Source organism: Seriola aureovittata, chromosome 15, assembly GCF_021018895.1.
Source record: "Seriola aureovittata isolate HTS-2021-v1 ecotype China chromosome 15, ASM2101889v1, whole genome shotgun sequence".
Classification (NCBI taxonomy): Eukaryota; Metazoa; Chordata; class Actinopteri; order Carangiformes; family Carangidae; genus Seriola; species Seriola aureovittata.
The window spans coordinates 14361191-14379942 of record NC_079378.1 but is presented as its reverse complement, the minus strand read 5'-3'; the positions used below and the strand labels follow the sequence as shown (position 1 = coordinate 14379942).

Here is an 18752-nt window from a genome sequence, read left to right as displayed (position 1 = left end):
ATCAGCCATGCTTTTACCAGCCATTAGGACAACAGAGGCTGAGCTGCAAAGGCCTCTCCCTTGAAACTGCATCCTTTGTTTATGATCTCTGCAACCCTTGTCTTTTTGCTTCCCTCTTTCATCTCTTCTTCCCCTTTCTTTATCCCAATTTCTACCCTCATTCCCATCTTCTTCCCTTTTTTTCCTCCAATTATCCATGCCCCCCACTCCTCCCTAATGCTCCCTAACACACAATCTTCTTCTCCTTTTCTTCTTTATCCTCTCTCCATTTCTTGTTTTGTATGCAAGCCCCAAGGGAGGGAAATGGGTGAAAAGCACTCTCTCTGCGCCACTGTCACAAAAGACTGGTGAGTCATCGCCACTTATGTTCCTGTCTCCCTCCTCCCACAAAAAACACACATATACAGGAAAAACACTCAAATCACTCCCTACCTGCCGTGCACTTACAGGATGACACGTACACACACACACACACACACACACACACACACACACACACACACACACACACACACACACACGTCACTGAGTGCGCTGGCACACAACACACACACAGAAACCATTTAGTGACGAGCGATAACATACACACACATTCTACAGCTCTTCAAAACGACCCTGAAATTAAAACCCAAGTCACATAATTTAGTTGATAATTGTGGCTGAAAATGGCATTCATTGATGTGTGTTGCCTATCATGTCTGACGGTATTATTCAGAGTTTGTGAAAGGCACACTCAAGCCAGTGACGAAGTTAATGCACAAGGATAGAGAGCTAAATAGAGAGCTGCTCATACAAGAGATGAAATGCCAGGAGAACAAAATGGACAAAAGAGAGGGGAGAAGAGAGTAAGACAGAAATTCCCTGGGTTAGTGACGCGGCTTTGGTCTTGTTTGACCATCTGCAGTTTATGAACCTCAAAAGAAATGCTCTTCCTCCATCTGCTGGAAGAATGAGTCACTTACAATGCAGTCATGATGCTGTGTGCACAAGATGGCAGACCTGAATGAACACGATGTACAGAATGACACATCCACTAACCTAGTGTATCTAAATCATGTCTTTTCTACTAATTAAAAAACGAATCTACAACAATGCATCATTTTATAAGATGATCATATATCTTGTGTATTAAATCTACAAAGGAAATACTGTATTACTTTCAGATGAAAGTGATTAAGTAAAAGGAACAATATTTGCCTCTGAAATGTAGGATGGCATAAAATGGAAATACTCAGTGGAAATACCTCAAAACTGTACATAAGTATAAGAGTAAATGTACTTACTCTCCACATCTGGGTATCTATCTATGTAGCTCTAACATTTGCAACTGTATATCAGTATATTCAGACTTTTTTTTTTTTTTTTTTTTTTTTAAAAAAAGGTTTTTCAACAAACCAGTCCAGAACTTGGATGGTTTTGAGTCTGAGATGACTTCTTTATGTTGCTAGTTTTGTTTGATGAACAACAAGATTCTCAATAACTCAAGATATTCTGTTAATTTATATGACATAAGACAAACACAAGCTGAGAGTCCTAACAATTGAGAAACTGGAACTGGGGAACAATTCTTGCTAAAAAATGATACAAACAAAAAGAAAGAGAAAACAAAGCTCTATTATCTCAAGATAACAGAATAAAAAAATATTTGCGAGTGGCCTTTCTTGGTTTCCGCAGTTATATGTCCTAAGAATATATATATATATATATATAACATAAACTCACCAGTAAGCATCTCGTCTCGGGATTCCTCATTGGAACTGTCTCTGATGTGAAAATACAAAAGAGGAGATGATACAACAGAAAAGAAATTATAAATAAAACTGTCACACACCATCTTCAGGCTGCTATTGAGTCCACACAGAATTGGCTGTGATAAAGGTGTGCTTAAAATCACTTGAAAAGAAAAGTTTATAATGAGAATCAACACATTCTTTTTTTAAAACTCTGGTTGGTTTTCAGCTTTAAAAATCATGTAGGCTCATGATGTTCAACAAATAAACAAAACCTCCAAAAAATGAAATACACTTAATGACCAAAACATAGTATAGGCTACAATAGTCTAGTATACTCAAGTACAGTAAAATATGCGCATATCTTTTCTATACTTTTCTATACTTTTGTTCTAGGGATGGTTTTCATGGTTTGGACTGCTATGTATGAAAAAATTGAAATACCTGAATATAATAAAGATAACAACAAGGAGAAGTGTATGCCTTGAAATTCCCGAAAGGTAGCAGCTCATGCTCCTGACATGTTTTCATTTTATCTTACCATCAAATTCATAAAGACCAAAGTTAGCAGCTAATGTTACTGTAATGTTACTGGCACTGTGCAATGTAGCTTAATGCTACTCTCTATCCAATTGTTAGTAGCTTAAGCTGGCTTTGTAATATTTAGAGATAATAGGAGCTAAAATGGTCTTTGTAATTATAAGGCACAAAGGTTAGCAGCTCATACTAGCCTAAGTGCCAAAGGTTAGCTAATGCTTCACTTGAAATATTGAAAAGCAGCAGCTAATGCTAGCCTTATAATGTCTGAATTTTAGAACTTTAGTGGCTACTGCTATCATTACAATGTATGATTAATGTTAGCAGCACTGCGTTACTCGGCTATCTGTGTATTCCATAAGTTAATGTCTAATGTCACTGAAATGTTTTCATTTTACCTTTATATTTATATTTATGATGACCAAAGTGAGCAGCTGATGTTGACACTCCTTTGAAACAACTGTTAGTAGCTTAAAGCTACCCTTGTAATAATCAGAGGTCAGGAGGAGCTAAAGCTATCTTTGTAATTGCAATGTCCAGAAGTTAGCAACTGATGTCACTTACACTTACATTTACATCTCTTGCTCTCTCTTTTCGCTTTGTGTATGTGTGTGTGTGTGTGTGTGTGTGTGTGTGTGTGTGTACAGCAACTGTGAGAAAAAAATCTCATGCTTTGTTGAACACTTAATCTTTAGCACTGGAATATCTTAGTATGACAGGTTTGTTTGTGGTTAGCATTGTGTTTTGTTACTGTTACCATCACTATTCTTTGGTTAAACGGTTACAGTTGTACTACATTAGTTTAATCTGAACATCTTGATCCATACTCACCATGGACCCCAGGAGTTGAAAGTAAAGGGAGTGGCAGCCAAACACTTACCTTATTTATGCTCTTGCTGATGTCATCAATGATGTCGTGGGCTATACCATGACTTTGGGGGTGGTCATAAGTTTAATATACTGTATTGATAAGTATTTGTCTGATTTAGAGCAATTATACAGTTGTTTTAGAAAATTACAAATTACATTTTGTTAGTACTGTAGATGTTTACTGATAAAATTAACGATTTGTCAACTAATCATTTCAAATGAGACTTAGATCCCCTGAATGAAGTTTGGTTCTTCCCATGCTAATTGCTCAGTAGAGACAAAGAGTATATAAGAAGTTGTCCTTTCTTAACTGAGAGAGGTGTCTGTGCAGATGTGAGTGGTGTGGTGGTTTTGTAATGCCTAATGCAACTGACTGAGAACTTTTTAGTTTCTTCTTCATTTTCTCTTGACAATAAATTGTTGGTGCCCAAACTTAGCAGCTAATGTTATTGAAAAAGTTTAATAGGAAACTTATTTTTAATGGCCAAATGTGGCAGCTCATCTTACACTGAGCTTTTCATTATATCTTCTGATTAGATCACCAAATTATAAGCTAATATTAATGAAAATTCTTTGTGATTTGGCCTTATACTCCTCTCGACTACTTTATACTTCTCCTAGACTTAGGTAGTACTTTTAGAGATAAGTGACTTTTTGAATTACTCTTGGTGAAAAAAGTTAGGACTGATACACCCATTATTTTTAGGAGTTTCTCCTCAATTGGTCAGAAACTAGGCTACATTTAGCCTTAAGATAGTTTGTGAATACCGGCCCTGATGGGTATTGATGATGATCACCCTGAATTAGAAGCTGCATTTTCTAGTGTCAGAAAATATATTTTACTGTAATGTAAATAAATACCTTTTTTTTTGGTACTGAATAAAGTAATTGTGCCTCTAGCAAATGTTATATTCTCAGGGTATGGATGTTGTGGGAGCTCTGTGTGGAGTTGTCAGACCTTCTGGCTTCTGAATTTGCTGAATTTGTATTCAGTCTTGGTTTTTGCAGGCTTATTATTGTCTCTGTGTCCACCCCAGAGACACCAGAGCCCTCACCTGATTACTCTTTACAGAAACCTGCTTGTGAGCTATTCAGACACATCAAATATTGAAAACCTGGAGTTTCCGTTTCACACTCGCAGCGAGGGAGGGGAGAGAGCAGAGAGGCAGACAGAGAGGAGGACATACAGCGGCTGAGGAAAAGAGGGGGGGGAAAGTCAAAGAACGGTGGGATTAAGAGGAAATAACACTCCAGGCACCCTGGGAGGGAGACACATGAGCAGGGATGGAGGGAGTGTTGGAGGAACGGGGAGAAAGCAGCGAAAGGTAAGGCAAGGAGAGGTTGAATGTTTATAGCTAATCAGGTGCTTGTCTTGAGTGTAACAGTAGAGGCTGAGGCGGTGTAATCAGCTGAAGATTGATTGACGGATAACCTTCCAGTCGGGCAATTAGGAGGTCATGTTTGTTAATACTGCTGCTTCTCTCTCAAACCTCAGTGGGACGACTTCTACCCAGGTTGACACACCGACTCAGAACTGCAGAGAGCATGACGATGAGCCCCAAAACCTCCAGGAGGCAGAAGGGGACGACCGGGCCGACAGTGACACCTGTGATGGAGTGGTAGAGCCCAGTCAGGTCAGATTTTAGCATATATAATTCATATTCTATTTCTACAATTTCATTAAATATTTGTGCGTTTCTTGATTGGTATGATTGGTGATGGCTGGAGAGGCTCTATGTATCAGTGACACAGAGACCTTACCACAGGAGACCCTGATAGCCACAAACACACAGGAGGATGCTGACTGCCTCCCATTTCCCCCCCTACCAAGAGAGGAAGAGGTGACCCCCCCTTCAGTGTCATCTCATCCCTCCAACACAGAGAGTAAATCACACACACACAACTTACTAATATGAGATTTGTGGGGTGTTACAGTAGTTTGTCTGTAACCAGAGCATGCTCATGTGACGCCTTTTACTTAAGGAGAAATGTGTTACACTAATTGTTGGTGTGTCTTCACAGATCGCCCATCTGAACCCTGCTGGTATTGCCTGAGGTCTCTTGACTCAGAGTATCGTCCTGAAACTGCGAAACAGGTTTGTACATTTCTAACTGATCTCAGACTCTCAGTACTGATCAGACACATTGAGAATTTTCTTCATTTCACAAACTCAAACTCAACTTCTCTTTGTAATAAAAAAAATAACATTGGTGCAAAGAAATGTTTCCATTTCAGGGACATAGTACAAAGAAATATAACAGCCTGGTCTAAAAGGGGATTCATATCTTTAAAGAAATAAACCTTGACCTTTTTTTCCTGTGTAAACAAAAAAGTAAAAGAAGTAAAAGTAGTCAGTTGGCAGCAGAAGGACCACCCACTCTGATATTATATAATTTAATTATTATTATGAATGCATTACTATGGATGTAGTATTTTATGTTGTAACAGGTTGAACCAAAGCTTCTTTTTGTGCATCTTAAAATAACTAGTAACTATAGCTGTCAGATAAATGTAGTGGAGTAAAAAGTAAGGTGCACAAAAACATCTGAGCAAGCTTAGCATGGAAGGAATGACTTCACAGAAGACCAGATAAAATTTCATTATAATAATTGTCTTTTGCAATATTTATCAAAGGTAATTTTTCCCATTAGAACATGATGTTATTGCTTTCAATGGCAACACTAAATCAAATAGTTTTCTAAACCATCCTCTTTTGTTCATTAAGCAGTTTAACGATTTTAATTTTTTTTTTTTTTTTTTTTAAAGAAAACTGGCTTTGACAAGCTGTGGCTCTAAGTATCAAAACTTGAATTCATGATAATATTGAGTAACACTTTTTGAAGCTGAGTCAAAGTGCAACTCTGTTAGGGAAGATCTTCACAACTCTCCCCTGTGGCTGTGTTGCAGGAAGACTCAGATCCGTCGTCCTCACTGCCCTCTAGTGCCCAGAAAGTGAGCTACCAGACAGACCCTCGACCTCACTTTGGCGTAGCTTGGTCCTCCCACTCCACATGTCGCCCTCTGTGGGGCAGCGAGGGCCCCTGCTGGGGGCAAAGAAACCAGGAAGTACCCAATCAGATGCACACGTGCCCTCACTGCCATCTGGGCTTGCCCCCTGACACACTGCGATGGCATGAGGTTATAAACACACACGGACATAAATAGAGACACACAAGCCCACATTCTCTACCAAACATACCACAGCTTATGTCACTCTGTTTACTAAAGAGCCTCTGACTGTTCTCTTTCTCTCTGCACAGGCTAAGTGTCTGCTGTTTGAAGGGCTGAGGAACTCAAACAAATAAATGGGAGTCATCATAAGAGAAAATGTTGATTGTATTTAAAAAAAAAACTCTCTCTGTAATAATGCTCTCAGGAAATGTTTTTCACCTAAAAGTTATGTGCAATATCTGTTTCTGCTGGAGAACAACTGTGTGTTTAAGCAAAGGCGTAACGATGTTCGTTCCTTATTTCATTTTGAGTTCATGCTTAATTTCTGTGATATGTTTTATACAAATAAACTGCATGTGTACAAAATTAGAACACTGCTCCAAGAATATTGACAATGTTAATGATTTTTATCTAATTTATTGAAAATGTTTAAACTTTTTCATTTTTTGCAGAGATTAATCTGAAAAGTCATAAAATAAAAGATAAATAACAATAAGAAATAATAACTAATTTGAAAAGCAGACAATTTCTTGAGAGAATTGCAAAGTGACAGTGATTTTTCACAACCTGGCAACCCGAAAATTATTCTTATCCATGACTTATAACAGAAATATAAAGTATCAGTAAATGAGTAACCATTAATAAAGCCATTATTAACCCTTTATAAAGGCTGCCTTGTAAGAAAGCAGATGTATGTTGTTACATACACAATGGTGCTTAGTTTAGTGTATTCTCACATACAAACTGAAAATAGTACAAATAATAGTACAAATAAAAATAAACACACACAAAAGGCAGGAGTTACTTAGACTAAACATACAAACAACAACAAAAATTAATGACAGAAAAAGTATAAAGATATGATTAAACAATAAGAAAACACAACTCATAATATTGCATTAACAACAAAGAAAATAGTCCAGTGAAAGAATGTGATACCTAAGTTAAATCACTGTGCATTTTTAAGTTTTATGCTTTGAATTGCCTTTTGAAGGACAAATGAAGTATTTTGAATTGAACTGAATGTAGAACTCAGCTGAGAATGTCGTCATTGTGAAGTCACAATAGAACCATAACATTCTGAAGAAAGATTCTTCTAACATTATCCACTTCACTGTTGGACTGCTTTCAGCTTCAGGTAAAGTAATCTCTCTCTGTCATTTCTTACTGAGCAATGTTTTGTTTTTTTGTAATTTTTCATATTTTTTAAAAACTTTTTCCTAAATCTAAATTGGCATTGGCCTCTAACTGTGCTGTATTCTTTCCCAGTGTTTTTCCCCATGCACAGAGAAGAAAGCACTCAGGTGGGAGGTTTTGATTTCAAAGATTCTTCCATTGAGGGAGAGATGGGTGAAGACGACTCAGATCTCAGTGATGAAGGTTGCGAGAGCTGCTCAGAGAGGGTGGACGGTTGGGCGTCACTTCCTGATGTGTGCTTGCGGCATGTGTTCACGTTTCTGCCTGATCATGACCGCAGGAGTGCAGACATGGTTTGTCATCACTGGCACAATGTCATGCGCTCTCCCTCTCTCTGGCGCTACCGCTTCTTCCACTTCAACGGTCGACTGTCCAAATTCAGGCAGTCTGAATACTGCTCTGCTGTGACCTATGCCCGCTACCTGGGACCCTACCTGGAGAGGCTGGATGTGTGTGTGTGTCCTCCACGCAGGTCCTTGGCAGCCCAGCGACTGGAGCAAACCATCAGTGGACTGTTTTCTGAGCTTACCAGGTAAAAGGATGTGTTTCCTGAAAGCCTGTCTAAACCGGCTTTACACAATTCAGCACCCCAATCACATTATAAATGACAAATCATTTGTAAATGAAACATTATTTGGTCTCCGCAGAGTAAGGGCCCCACTGCGCTCCCTCTCAATTGTAAGGCTGGAGTTGAACCGGTCAGCCTGGACGTTACGGCTCAGGAATTCTTTGGCAAACTGTCTGATCGACTTCCTCCGCAGAGGGGCCTCAAGGCTCACCTCTGTTTGTATGAACGGGATGCGAAACGGCATGCAGCAGGTGAATATTATGAGCACCAAGGTAATATCTCAGCAGATATGTCACTGACACAGGTGCTTCAGCAAAGGATCAGTGGTAATCAGTGGTAAATCAGAGCTCATCGGCTGCGGGCTGGTACTAGAGGTGCTCAGTATGTGAATGAATGAGCCGTTAACCTTATGAATGGTGTTTGTATGGGCCAAGGTTTGTACCAATGGAAAGATTTGATTCAGCAACACACTGAAGACTGAAGTAAAGACAATCAATCAGTGATGTAATGCGACAATGATCTGAATGATGTCGCAATCACTATAGATCGAGAAACTCCCACAGCTATGGATCATCTCTGGACCTAAATGGAGGGTTTTTTTTCTGGTGTCGTGCAGGTCCACTTTAACTCCAACATACCCTGTAACCTGAACCGCCACCTCATTTTCCTAATCCTTGTGTGTATTCTCTTGTATGCAAAAAATAATAATTTTTTGTATTATGATGATGGCATAAAAATAAAAGGAACAAACTACATAGTCAGTGACAACAGATGTAATGTACAGATAACTGAACTGAAGGAGGAAGCTCTGAATCTGACAGATGTAATTTCCGCCCCGTCTTGATAATTCTTTATACTCGCCTTAATTCCTTCATAATAAATGTCATTAAACTGTAAAAAATAATGTTATCATTTTTTTTCAACGGTTTCCAATATATTTTTTTAAAAGGAGGGGGAAGATGATACTATTGTGAAAATGTAATCCAACTTGTATTCAATAACGACGATATTGATTGCAGTTTTTTTCCCTCTGATTTCTGATCATTTAACCTTTAGGGCCTGGAGCTGCTTTCCGCCCTGTCACACTCTCAGAGCCACTTATACCCCCGGTGCTATATCTCTTCCTTGGACTTGGTGGGGTTCTTTTCTGGTTCTCTGCATGTCTACCAAGACTCCAGTGTTCCCTCTGTCCTGTGCCACCTGCAAGGCCTCACCAACCTGAGCCTCAGTTACTCCTGCCTGTCAGATGAGCTGCTGATGGCTCTCCGACAGAGTCGAAACTCCAGTAGAGATGGGGACCGCTTGCAAACTTTTTCACTGCACTGCTCTTCGAACGAATCCCATCGGCAGGTAAGCAGGAAAACAAACGGAGTAATATTATTTGCTGAATTGCCAAGTGGGATGGAGCAGCCTTTGGTACAGTGGACTATCCCCGATGAACACGGCTTATATAGAGGGGTGAAGTGTGATGGCACTGAAGGGTGTCATTGCAAAATCATAGATGCCAGCTTTTGGGGAGCTCAGTGTAAGGACAAACACTTGCACAGTCTGCATGGTCTAATTATTCTGCTAACTTATCCGCCAGGTGAAACATGCCTCTTGGCAAGGTAGTAGTGCAGGCGCTTGGGGATTAGTGTGAAGGTGCTGGATGTGAGCACATGCTGAAATAGCAAAGAAAGAAAAAGAAACTAAAATACCACCGGTGAAAACTATACCGCCCTTAGGTTTCCTTTGTTCATTTCTGTCTCTACTTCATCTTCTGTCTCAAGGTGGTGTGTGGTAACTCATGGGCAGCTTTGGCATCAACCTGCCCAGACCTGACAGTCAAGCTTACAGTGGACCAAGTCATCAACACCGACCGGCTTGCGAGGATACTTCAGCGCGAGATTCCCCTGACAGAATACAGCATGACGGCTTTCTACTCCCCTGATGACGACTGGAGCCCCGTGCCCCTCCTCTGTAACCTGCTGCCCCAGTACAGACGCAGCCTGCAGGTCAGGGTCCCCGAGCGTGTTAAACTGAATGTTCACCTGGAAACACAATATGCAAAAAGATGCCAATTCAGGCCAGTTTGGTGTGGTGTGCAAAGGTTTGCACATAAAAATTTTTTTTAAAAAGTAAAACGTAGTTGTACAGAACCATCTCATTGCATCTGTGGAGAGATATCTTGCATTTATAGCTATGCTGAACAGACATTCATGGTCACCCAGTGGATGAATCCTACTGACTTTGTTGATTCCCTTTAACTTTCTCAGAGGTCAAAGTTTTCCCTTGTGAAATTTCTCTGGCAACACTTTAAGATTCACATTGGTGGTTTGGTGTGACAAGTCTCAACAACTATTGATTGGATTTCCATGAATTTCTGCACACGAACTCACTGTGTGATTGCACCAAACTGAATATCATCGGGAGCATAAAATTAAATTCCTAACTGTTCCACTGACAAGCTGTGATGTGGTTGAAAGCTCTGGACAGAGCTATTAAGTGTTTTGTCACTGTTTATCTGCTGTGCTTTGCTGTAAATAGAGGGACAGATGATAAAGAGTTTAAATAAAGAGTTTTATGTATATTTTGAAAAAGTATAAGTCTATATTTTATTATTTTATTATATTATATCATATTATATTTTATTTTAATTTTTATTATGCATGCATTTTGAGGTAGTTCTATTTACATTAAAAAAATGTGAATGCGTTGCAGTTTCTGACCCTGGACCTGAGCAACTGTAATGAATCACTGGATGAGGAGCTGCTGGAGCTGGTTCAGGTGTGTGAGCGTCTGGAGCAGCTGAGAATCTGGGCTTTCTTGGAAATCAGGACTGTGGGGAGGCTGCTGCACATCAGACTGACACAAAGGACTCTACTCAACAAGATCAGAGTGAGAAACAAAGATCAATACAGGCTGATTCTGCACACACGCTGATTTATATGCACACATGATAATGCTCTTGTCAATCATCTCCCAGGTGAGAGTCTACTCAGTAAATGACAACACCGAAGAACAGGAAGACCAGCTAGGGGAAATATTGTCATCCTCCCCTCAGCTCCCCCCTGAACTGGAGTTTTTCGCCATAGTCTACCCCTTTGTGTGATCACTGAACACTTGCATAGGTGCTTGTAGACGAGAACGAAAACACCAGACAAATAAAATGAATGAAGCATGAAATTCACCTGTTTTACAAATCGGTTGACTGAATGAACAATAACTGGTCACTTCAGTTTGGCGTTTTGACTGACTGACTCTCTCTGTAGTCTGTCTATGTTTTTCTCAGGGGGGGTGGGGGTTGTGGGTGTGCGTGTGGAAACACTGACCTAGTTTCATTGTAAAGGGTGATTGGGGGAGGCAGTGTGTGTGTGTGTGTGTGTGTGTGTGTGTGTGTGTGTGTGTGTGTGTGCGCGCTCTGGCATGGCGAGAGCACTATTTAAAGGAGCAGGGATTAAGAGGCAACAGTAATATACCAAATTCTTGATTGCATGGCTTATGACACACTAGCAAGGAAGTAAAGTCTATTGTATGCTTTAAATATTATTCATTAGATTTCTTCTAATTGTTATTACAATATTCTATTTGTATAATGATACCTCACTATCCCTCTATTATTATATACTTGTACAGACGCAATACGTACCTCTGTATTTATAGTACATACAGAGAAATGGCAAATTGAAGGAAACACTAACATAAAGTGTCTTAGTAAGGTGTTGGGCCAACAGCTTCAGTGCTCCTTGGCGTTGATTCTACAGGTCTCTCAAACTGAACATCATTCTTCCAGAAGATATTCCTTCATTCGGTGTTTTTGATGATGGTGGTGGAGAGCGCTGTCTATATCCCATAGGTGTCCAACTGGGTTGAGACCTGGTGACTGCGAAGGCCTATATAAGTGCAGTCCGTTTACCATCCTCATTTACATATTGATCGAACCTGATACCACCTGATATCAGATGTGCTCCTTCCGTCTAGGTTAAAGACATCTTTTTGTTCACTGGCCTTTTAGCTCACTAACTTATAGTCCATTGTCATGTTTATATTGAGTATTTACTTCTTGTTGTCTACTTGTTTGTGTTATTATACTTATATGTCTCTTATGTACTGTATACATTTGTTGTACCGTATACACTTGTTTTACCTGCTTATTCTTATTTACTCTAATTGCCCTTTGTACAGCACTTTGGTCAGCTCAAGCAGTGTTTAAATGTGCTATTGAAGTAAAGTTGACTTGACTTGGATGGAGGCATCCTATCTATCTATCTATCTATCTATCTATCTATCTATCTATCTATCTATCTATCTATCTATCTATCTATCTATCTATCTATCTATCTATCTATCTATCTATCTATCAGATCTGTGAACTGTCATAGTAGTTGACAGTCAGGATTAGCCTCGACACATCCATACAACAGCATCCTCCACGTCATTGGTCACCAAAAGTCGTTCACTGTCACGTGACTGAATAATAGCATTAGGCAGCATGGTGAGCCAATGGCCTGCCCCATCACCTGACCGCTATTTGAATACTGATGCTCCCTCCGCCGCCACATTGGTGCGCCTTCCTGTGTTGTTGTGTCTGACATTGTCTGAGTGGGAACATCACCACCAGCAGGACATTTCTGTAACCAGCCCCGACGACCAAAATGTCTTCACTGCTGAAGCCGTTTTCGGTGTGTGAGGGGCCGTGCGAGAGCTGCGGTGTCAGGAGAGGATACCCGAGCTCGGCTGCACATCAGCAGCAGCCTCCATTCCAGCGCCTGACCGCCGCGGCGGGGCTGGGATCGCTACCGGCCCACCAGCGGTCGTACGCGGCGAGGAGGAACCTGGCGGCTGCTGCAGTCGGAGGGAGGAAAATGACGCATCCCGGGAAGGCTATCCTTGCAGGTTGATTTTGCAACCCTAATATTCAAGCCCGCAGATTTCTTCCCCCCCATTATAGTTGCCTATTGCTCTCCGCACAGCACAGCCTAATCTCAGTCGCTCATTAAAGCTACCCGTGCAGAACTGGGTCAAAACGCACTCAGCCGACAGTGATGCTATAGCACTCGCGTGATGTAGTTGAATGTATTTGTGTGTCTCTTCTGCATATATTCGTTACTAAGTGACATTTTGTTCTTTTGAATTAATCTAAACGTATCTATAAAGATGCTGGAAGGTTTATGCTGTGTGTTGAATATAGGCTGGTGCATTCAGTAGCCCTCAGCTATTCTTTCCAGTTCAATACAGGTACTGCTGTATAATCACATCACAATAGCATTTAATTAAAAATAAAGACACTGTCTGCCAGCAGCGATCTAGCATCACCATCACTCTGCAATTTATGCATCTAATCTTTTTATTTATTTATTTATTACACTGAAATAGAAATGCTGGCAAGTTCTCCTCCTGCTCCCAGAATATTCAAGAACAATCCTGCACAGTGAGTCAACAAATCCTGACAGCAGTGTTTCTCTCCTTTTTCCCTCCCTCTCAACTCAGGTGGCATCGCAGGCGGGATCGAGATCTGTATCACCTTCCCCACAGAGTATGTCAAGACCCAGCTGCAGCTAGATGAGCGAGCCAACCCACCGCGATACAGAGGGATCGGTAGGTCACTGGGACATGCATGATTGCTGACTGACTGCTGCAGGTTTGTGTGGTGCTAGTCCTCTGGTGGGTTAATCACACCTGGATGCTCTTGTGTTTGTGTGTGTGTATGTGTGTGTGTGTGTGTGTGTGTCTGTCTGTGTGTGCAGGCGACTGTGTGAAGTTAACCGTGCAGGATCATGGGCTCAGAGGGTTGTATCGAGGTCTCAGCTCCCTGCTCTATGGATCAATACCCAAGTCTGCAGTGAGGTGAAGATGCACACATTGACATACAGTAGCTTTTACTTCACAGATGTTATGTAAAAATACACACACAAAAAAAGCTTCAGTAGAAAAGCACATTTTCCTCTTGCATCCTTTTGGTTTATAGCATCACAGATCGCCTGGGTTATAATCTTCGATTTCATTGAACAGTTGACTGATATCAAAGCAGTGACTCAGCATTTCCTGGTGCTTAACGTTAAAGCCAGACAAATGTGAAGTGCTGGAAGTAATGATTACTGTTAGTATCAATTAAGCTGCTAATTATTTTCTTCTTGTAATTATTGAATAATCATTTCGTCTATAAAATGGTCATCACAACTTTCCAGAGCTCAAGCTGATCTCATCACGTGTTATTTTGTCCGTCCAAACCCCGAAGATGTTTAATTTATCGTAATGTTAAGAAAAAGCGGCAAATTCTCACACTTGAGAAACTGGAACCATTAGATGTTTGCTATTGTTGCTTGAAAGATTATAAACGCTTATACTACCACTTAGGAAGATAGGTGATGATTAATTTCCTGGCCGTCAACTAACCAATTAATCAACCATAATACTACTTAGAAAGTTACAGTCAGTTGTTTGGAGCCAGAAACTTCCAGCAACAGACTATGGATTACAGTGGAATGAATCAAACAAATGTCCCCCCTATGGTTTCTTATTCTGACCCCTTATTGTTCTTGAACGTATCACCTCCTCCCTCTCAGGTTTGGCACGTTTGAAATGCTCAGCAACCCCATGCGAGATGCCACAGGTCGTCTAGATAACACGCGGAGCCTCTTGTGTGGGTTAGGAGCGGGGATAGCAGAGGCCATCGTGGTTGTTTGTCCCATGGAGACGCTCAAGGTCAGTGGAGCTGGATGCTGTTTCCATGTCTGTTACATCAACGCTGGTCTGAATGAATATTGGTCTCATTTATGGTCCTTCCCTTTTTCCTCCAAGGTTAAGATGATCCATGACCAGTGTTCCCTCAGACCCCGTTACAGAGGCTTCTTTCATGGCGTTAGTGAGATTATCCGAGAGCAGGGTAAGAGATGATCTGAGGGCCTAAATGTTTAAGCAGTGGTTACGAACTGCTTCCAGTGTTTCCTCTAGGATTTTTTTCAGCAGTGGGGGGGCATGCTCTCGGGGGGGGGGGGGGGGGGGGGGGGCAAGGTTTGCACCCAGGCTCATCTCTCTCTCCTGCATCTTCACCCAGCTCTCCCGCTGCTGTGCTCTGCTCTCCTCCACTTTAATAAGATTACATTAAGAGTGTGAGTAACGTAACGCTAACAGTGTTATATAGTTTACACTCACATCACATCTGATTACAAGTGTGAACATTAAAATACTATTTTTTACCTAACCATCATCATTTACGAGTCAGTAAAAGGCTTATGATGCTACCTGACTAGCGTCTTCTTCACCTGTTGTCTTTCTGTTCTTAGAGAAGTATCTGAACAAGCTCATCTGAAAATGCAGTCAGCAGTTAATACATAATGACGTGTAGATATTAGCTTAATGCTATCAATTAGTTTACCCAAGTTAGCGTCACTGAGTTGGCTAATAAGTCTACCTTTTCTCCGGTAATTCGCTGCCTTATTCCTCACGACTACACTTCTCTGACTCTCACCTGGTGCCTGACGTGACGTCACTTTCAAGGCCACGCTCTCGCGAGTAATTAACTCCAATAGGATCCCCCACTCCCCCCCCCCCGCTGTTGCGCTCATCATCACACAGGCTGTGCTGTGAAGGTGGAGAGATGTGGTGGTGGTGCATTTGCGACAATAGAAAAAAAATAAAAAATAAATAAATAAATTTGAAGGCGTGGCGGCTATGATTTAGCAGTGGCGGGCCGCCACTGCTAAATGAATGTAGAGGAAACACTGGCTTCTATAAGTAGCAATATGTTCGTGTGTGGTTTTCGCTCTACAATGAAACCTGATCCGTTTGACTTCTGTAGGTGTGAGGGGGACGTATCAAGGTCTCACAGCGACGGTGCTGAAACAAGGAACCAATCAGGCCATTCGATTCTATGTGATGAACCTGCTGCGCAATTGGTACAAAGGTGAGAGAGCCTGTTGACTGCAAAAACAAAATCCAATGCCCCCCTGTCCTGTTTCTGACCAGTCTGTGTCCTTTCTCGGTCCGATCGATTGATGCCTTTTTCCTCTTACTTCCTTCCACTCTCCATGAATCCAACTTTTGGATTTGGCGTCAAAGGGGACGATCCCAGACGAGAGATGCACCCAATTGTCACGGCGATGTTTGGCGCAACGGCCGGAGCTGCCAGTGTTTTTGGAAACACACCCCTGGATGTGGTGAAGACCAGGATGCAGGTAGGAAACCCACCCTCTGAAGATTTAGTTACAGTCCTCGGGTTTGCCTTTTCTAAGACGCTTGTGTTTTTTTTTTAGGGTTTGGAGGCCCATCGCTACAAAAACACAATGGACTGTGCCTTCCAGATTTTGAAGCACGAAGGGCCGCAGGCGTGAGTAACCCTGATCCTCGCTTTGCACCGTTTTAGTTTCCACTACTGTAGACAAACCGTCCGACCTCATCTCATCTTGTCTTCCCTGCAGGTTCTACAAAGGGACAGTTCCCAGGCTTGGCCGCGTGTGCTTGGACGTGGCCATAGTCTTTGTCATTTATGAGGAGGTGGTCAAACTACTCAACAATGTGTGGAAGACCCAGTAGAAGGGCCACACGATGGCAGAGGGACCAGAGGGAAGCACAGACCAGTGCCTCATGCTACGCACAACTCAACACCTCTATTCTAGTTCATTCTCGCTCTCTGCATCAGCCCGGAGCAGATGACACCAGTTTCCACTCATCAGATAAATTGATTTGCAGGCCTTGTCCAAACACAGTGATAATAAGTTAGGGAGAGTGGCCAGTTGCAGAAAAACAGCTCAGTTTTGCATTTCACTGCTTTCTCTCTAGTGGTCAGACTTAGGAATAAAGAGGGCTCATTTTATTTTGAAGGACAGGAAAAGACAAAGTGAAATGAAGCAGGTGATGTGTTGTCCTGTGCACCCGGCCAGGCTTGTAGACTCAGTTTCTTGAGTCTTATTACCAGAAACATAAGTATACAGTATTTATAGAACACGCACAGACAGGTATTACTAACCAAAGGTTGAAATTAGAAAGGGAATGAAAAGAAAAAAAAACAACTAAAAAACTTGTGTAGGTTAAAAAAAAAAGGAAAAGATATGTCTAATGTTTTAGGTTTCTATGACTGTTGTTACTGTACATGTTGTAGAGTGAACACTTTGTACTGAAACCATAAATGTGTCTTCTGATTCACTAAGTACTTACTATACTGAGGGAAGAATGGAGATGCTACTGGACGCAAACAAGCCCGCTGCAGTACTTCAAAATGTCAGTGCAGTACTTCAACACATCTCGGTGTTGTAATTGCTTACTTGACTGTGCTTGTGGCATCATCACACTAAAGTATTCACAGTATTTCCTGTCTGTGTCCTGGTGATGACGTTCAGATACTGCTCATTGTGCTTTTTATGGTCCAACGGAGTACGGCTGCGCGAAAATCTCGATGCGGCATCTGTCACACATGACAGTGGCTCGCAGGCTTGTTGGGGCCACACAAACTGGTCTGGAGTCAGTACCTCTCCTGCCGAAAGTTTTTAACGTGACACACGTAATTATTGTAGGACACAAATCCGTATGTAGCACAATCTTCACATGCAGTCTTAAGAGTAGGAGATAAGAGTAGGTTTATTCGTAGGGGTTTTTTGAGCTTCGTTGTTGCCATTCTCGGAGAATAACTAGATTTTTCAACATCAAGTGAGTTACTGGGAGAAGGTGGTTGAGTTCTTTACAGCTGCGTGCGAAGGCTTTATTTGAGAATATGTGACCAGTAATGCTTTGTTCACATCCCCGGTCCAAGGTGACCCGTGTCTTTTCAAACCAGGTGCTGGTGCGCTGCCTGAAATTTACAAGCGTATTCACTTCTTCTCACGTCCAACTCCGTAAGCCATACGACCCCGACGCGCTTGAGCCTCCAGTGGGTTTTTTTCTTGCACGTCCTGATGCACTCATCAAGCACACTTTCCCCCTCGTCAGATATTATGTCACTTTAAATATTCTTTGTTTACCTCATGCTAACCTGCACCGTGAGCTCTTCGTGCGCTAACTGATGAAATTGTTGATAAGCCCCGTCTTTGAAGGTGTTCAGTCTCGTCTAACAGTGTTTACATATGTTTAACTCCAACAAAGGGAAAGCAGATGTGTCAGAGGCTCGATGACATTGCACAGAGGCCTTTTTACTCCTCTTTGCCAAACTACTTCAGTAGAATCTCCAGTGTGAAACCCCCTGATATCGGCAAATCTGTATTACATTTTAAATCAGGAGCAGTAGAATACTGTTTAATCCTTATGTCTCTGCCATTGTGGTTTCATTAACAAAAGCACAATCCTACCGTATGTTTCTGCTTTTCATCAACAGGCAAACAGCATGTGCACCTCATGGTACAGCATATCCAATTTGGAGCAATCATTCACATTTCAGAGGATCCTCCTCTAAAGCAAATTGAAGGATTTATTTGTGCTGAAGGAAAACTGAAATATGTCGGTATGACATCAGGAAAATAAAAAAATTGTTGAAAAACATCAGTGCTGGAAAGTATGATTTAAAACTCAGATGTAGAAACATATGTAGAAACATAATTAGAAATAACATGGTTTCACTGGTCTCAATAAACTTGAACTTAATAAACCTGATTTGTGTGATGGAAAATGTGTGTCAAGACGTCAGATTAATAAAATGAAGAATAAGATGTAGATACTGTGGTGGGATGTATGTTTGTGTGAATATAGATGAAAAAACTTCAAGTAAAAA

The 18752-nt window shown here is 41.3% G+C and overlaps 3 protein-coding genes across 3 annotated transcripts; all 3 read left to right on the top strand.

Annotated features, from left to right (window-relative positions):
- Nucleotides 1-4223: 4223 nt before the first annotated feature.
- Nucleotides 4224-6870, top strand: LOC130182868 (uncharacterized). The gene is made up of 6 exons (XM_056398049.1): nt 4224-4462; nt 4633-4771; nt 4904-5021; nt 5160-5233; nt 6046-6276; nt 6399-6870. The coding sequence occupies exons 1-6, from the start codon at nt 4422-4424 to the stop codon at nt 6441-6443; spliced, it is 648 nt and encodes a 215-aa protein (XP_056254024.1). The 5' UTR covers nt 4224-4421; the 3' UTR covers nt 6444-6870.
- Nucleotides 6871-7627: 757 nt separating this feature from the next.
- On the top strand, nt 7628-11243 carry LOC130182844 (F-box only protein 39-like). The gene is made up of 6 exons (XM_056398016.1): nt 7628-8038; nt 8154-8325; nt 9131-9424; nt 9844-10068; nt 10775-10951; nt 11040-11243. The coding sequence occupies exons 1-6, from the start codon at nt 7656-7658 to the stop codon at nt 11163-11165; spliced, it is 1377 nt and encodes a 458-aa protein (XP_056253991.1). The 5' UTR covers nt 7628-7655; the 3' UTR covers nt 11166-11243.
- Nucleotides 11244-12555: 1312 nt separating this feature from the next.
- On the top strand, nt 12556-18634 carry slc25a1a (solute carrier family 25 member 1a). Its single transcript, XM_056398013.1, has 9 exons — nt 12556-12949; nt 13544-13651; nt 13801-13900; nt 14620-14758; nt 14855-14939; nt 15855-15959; nt 16115-16230; nt 16309-16382; nt 16474-18634. The coding sequence occupies exons 1-9, from the start codon at nt 12709-12711 to the stop codon at nt 16586-16588; spliced, it is 1083 nt and encodes a 360-aa protein (XP_056253988.1). The 5' UTR covers nt 12556-12708; the 3' UTR covers nt 16589-18634.
- Nucleotides 18635-18752: the final 118 nt, after the last annotated feature.

Excerpts from the sequence above, each read along its gene's own strand:
- slc25a1a (XM_056398013.1), top strand. The coding sequence starts at position 12,709 with ATGTCTTCACTGCTGAAGCCGTTTTCGGTGTGTGAGGGGCCGTGCGAG. Across the intron at positions 16,231-16,308 it reads TGGTGAAGACCAGGATGCAG|GGTTTGGAGGCCCATCGCTA; the intron begins GTAGGAAACCCA and ends TTTTTTTTTTAG. Across the intron at positions 16,383-16,473 it reads AAGCACGAAGGGCCGCAGGC|GTTCTACAAAGGGACAGTTC; the intron begins GTGAGTAACCCT and ends TCTTCCCTGCAG.
- LOC130182868 (XM_056398049.1), top strand. The coding sequence starts at position 4,422 with ATGGAGGGAGTGTTGGAGGAACGGGGAGAAAGCAGCGAAAG. Across the intron at positions 5,234-6,045 it reads GTCCTGAAACTGCGAAACAG|GAAGACTCAGATCCGTCGTC; the intron begins GTTTGTACATTT and ends GCTGTGTTGCAG. Across the intron at positions 6,277-6,398 it reads ACACACTGCGATGGCATGAG|GCTAAGTGTCTGCTGTTTGA; the intron begins GTTATAAACACA and ends CTCTCTGCACAG.
- LOC130182844 (XM_056398016.1), top strand. The coding sequence starts at position 7,656 with ATGGGTGAAGACGACTCAGATCTCAGTGATGAAGGTTGCGAGAGCTGC. Across the intron at positions 8,326-9,130 it reads TGCGAAACGGCATGCAGCAG|GGCCTGGAGCTGCTTTCCGC; the intron begins GTGAATATTATG and ends TTTAACCTTTAG. Across the intron at positions 9,425-9,843 it reads CGAACGAATCCCATCGGCAG|GTGGTGTGTGGTAACTCATG; the intron begins GTAAGCAGGAAA and ends TTCTGTCTCAAG.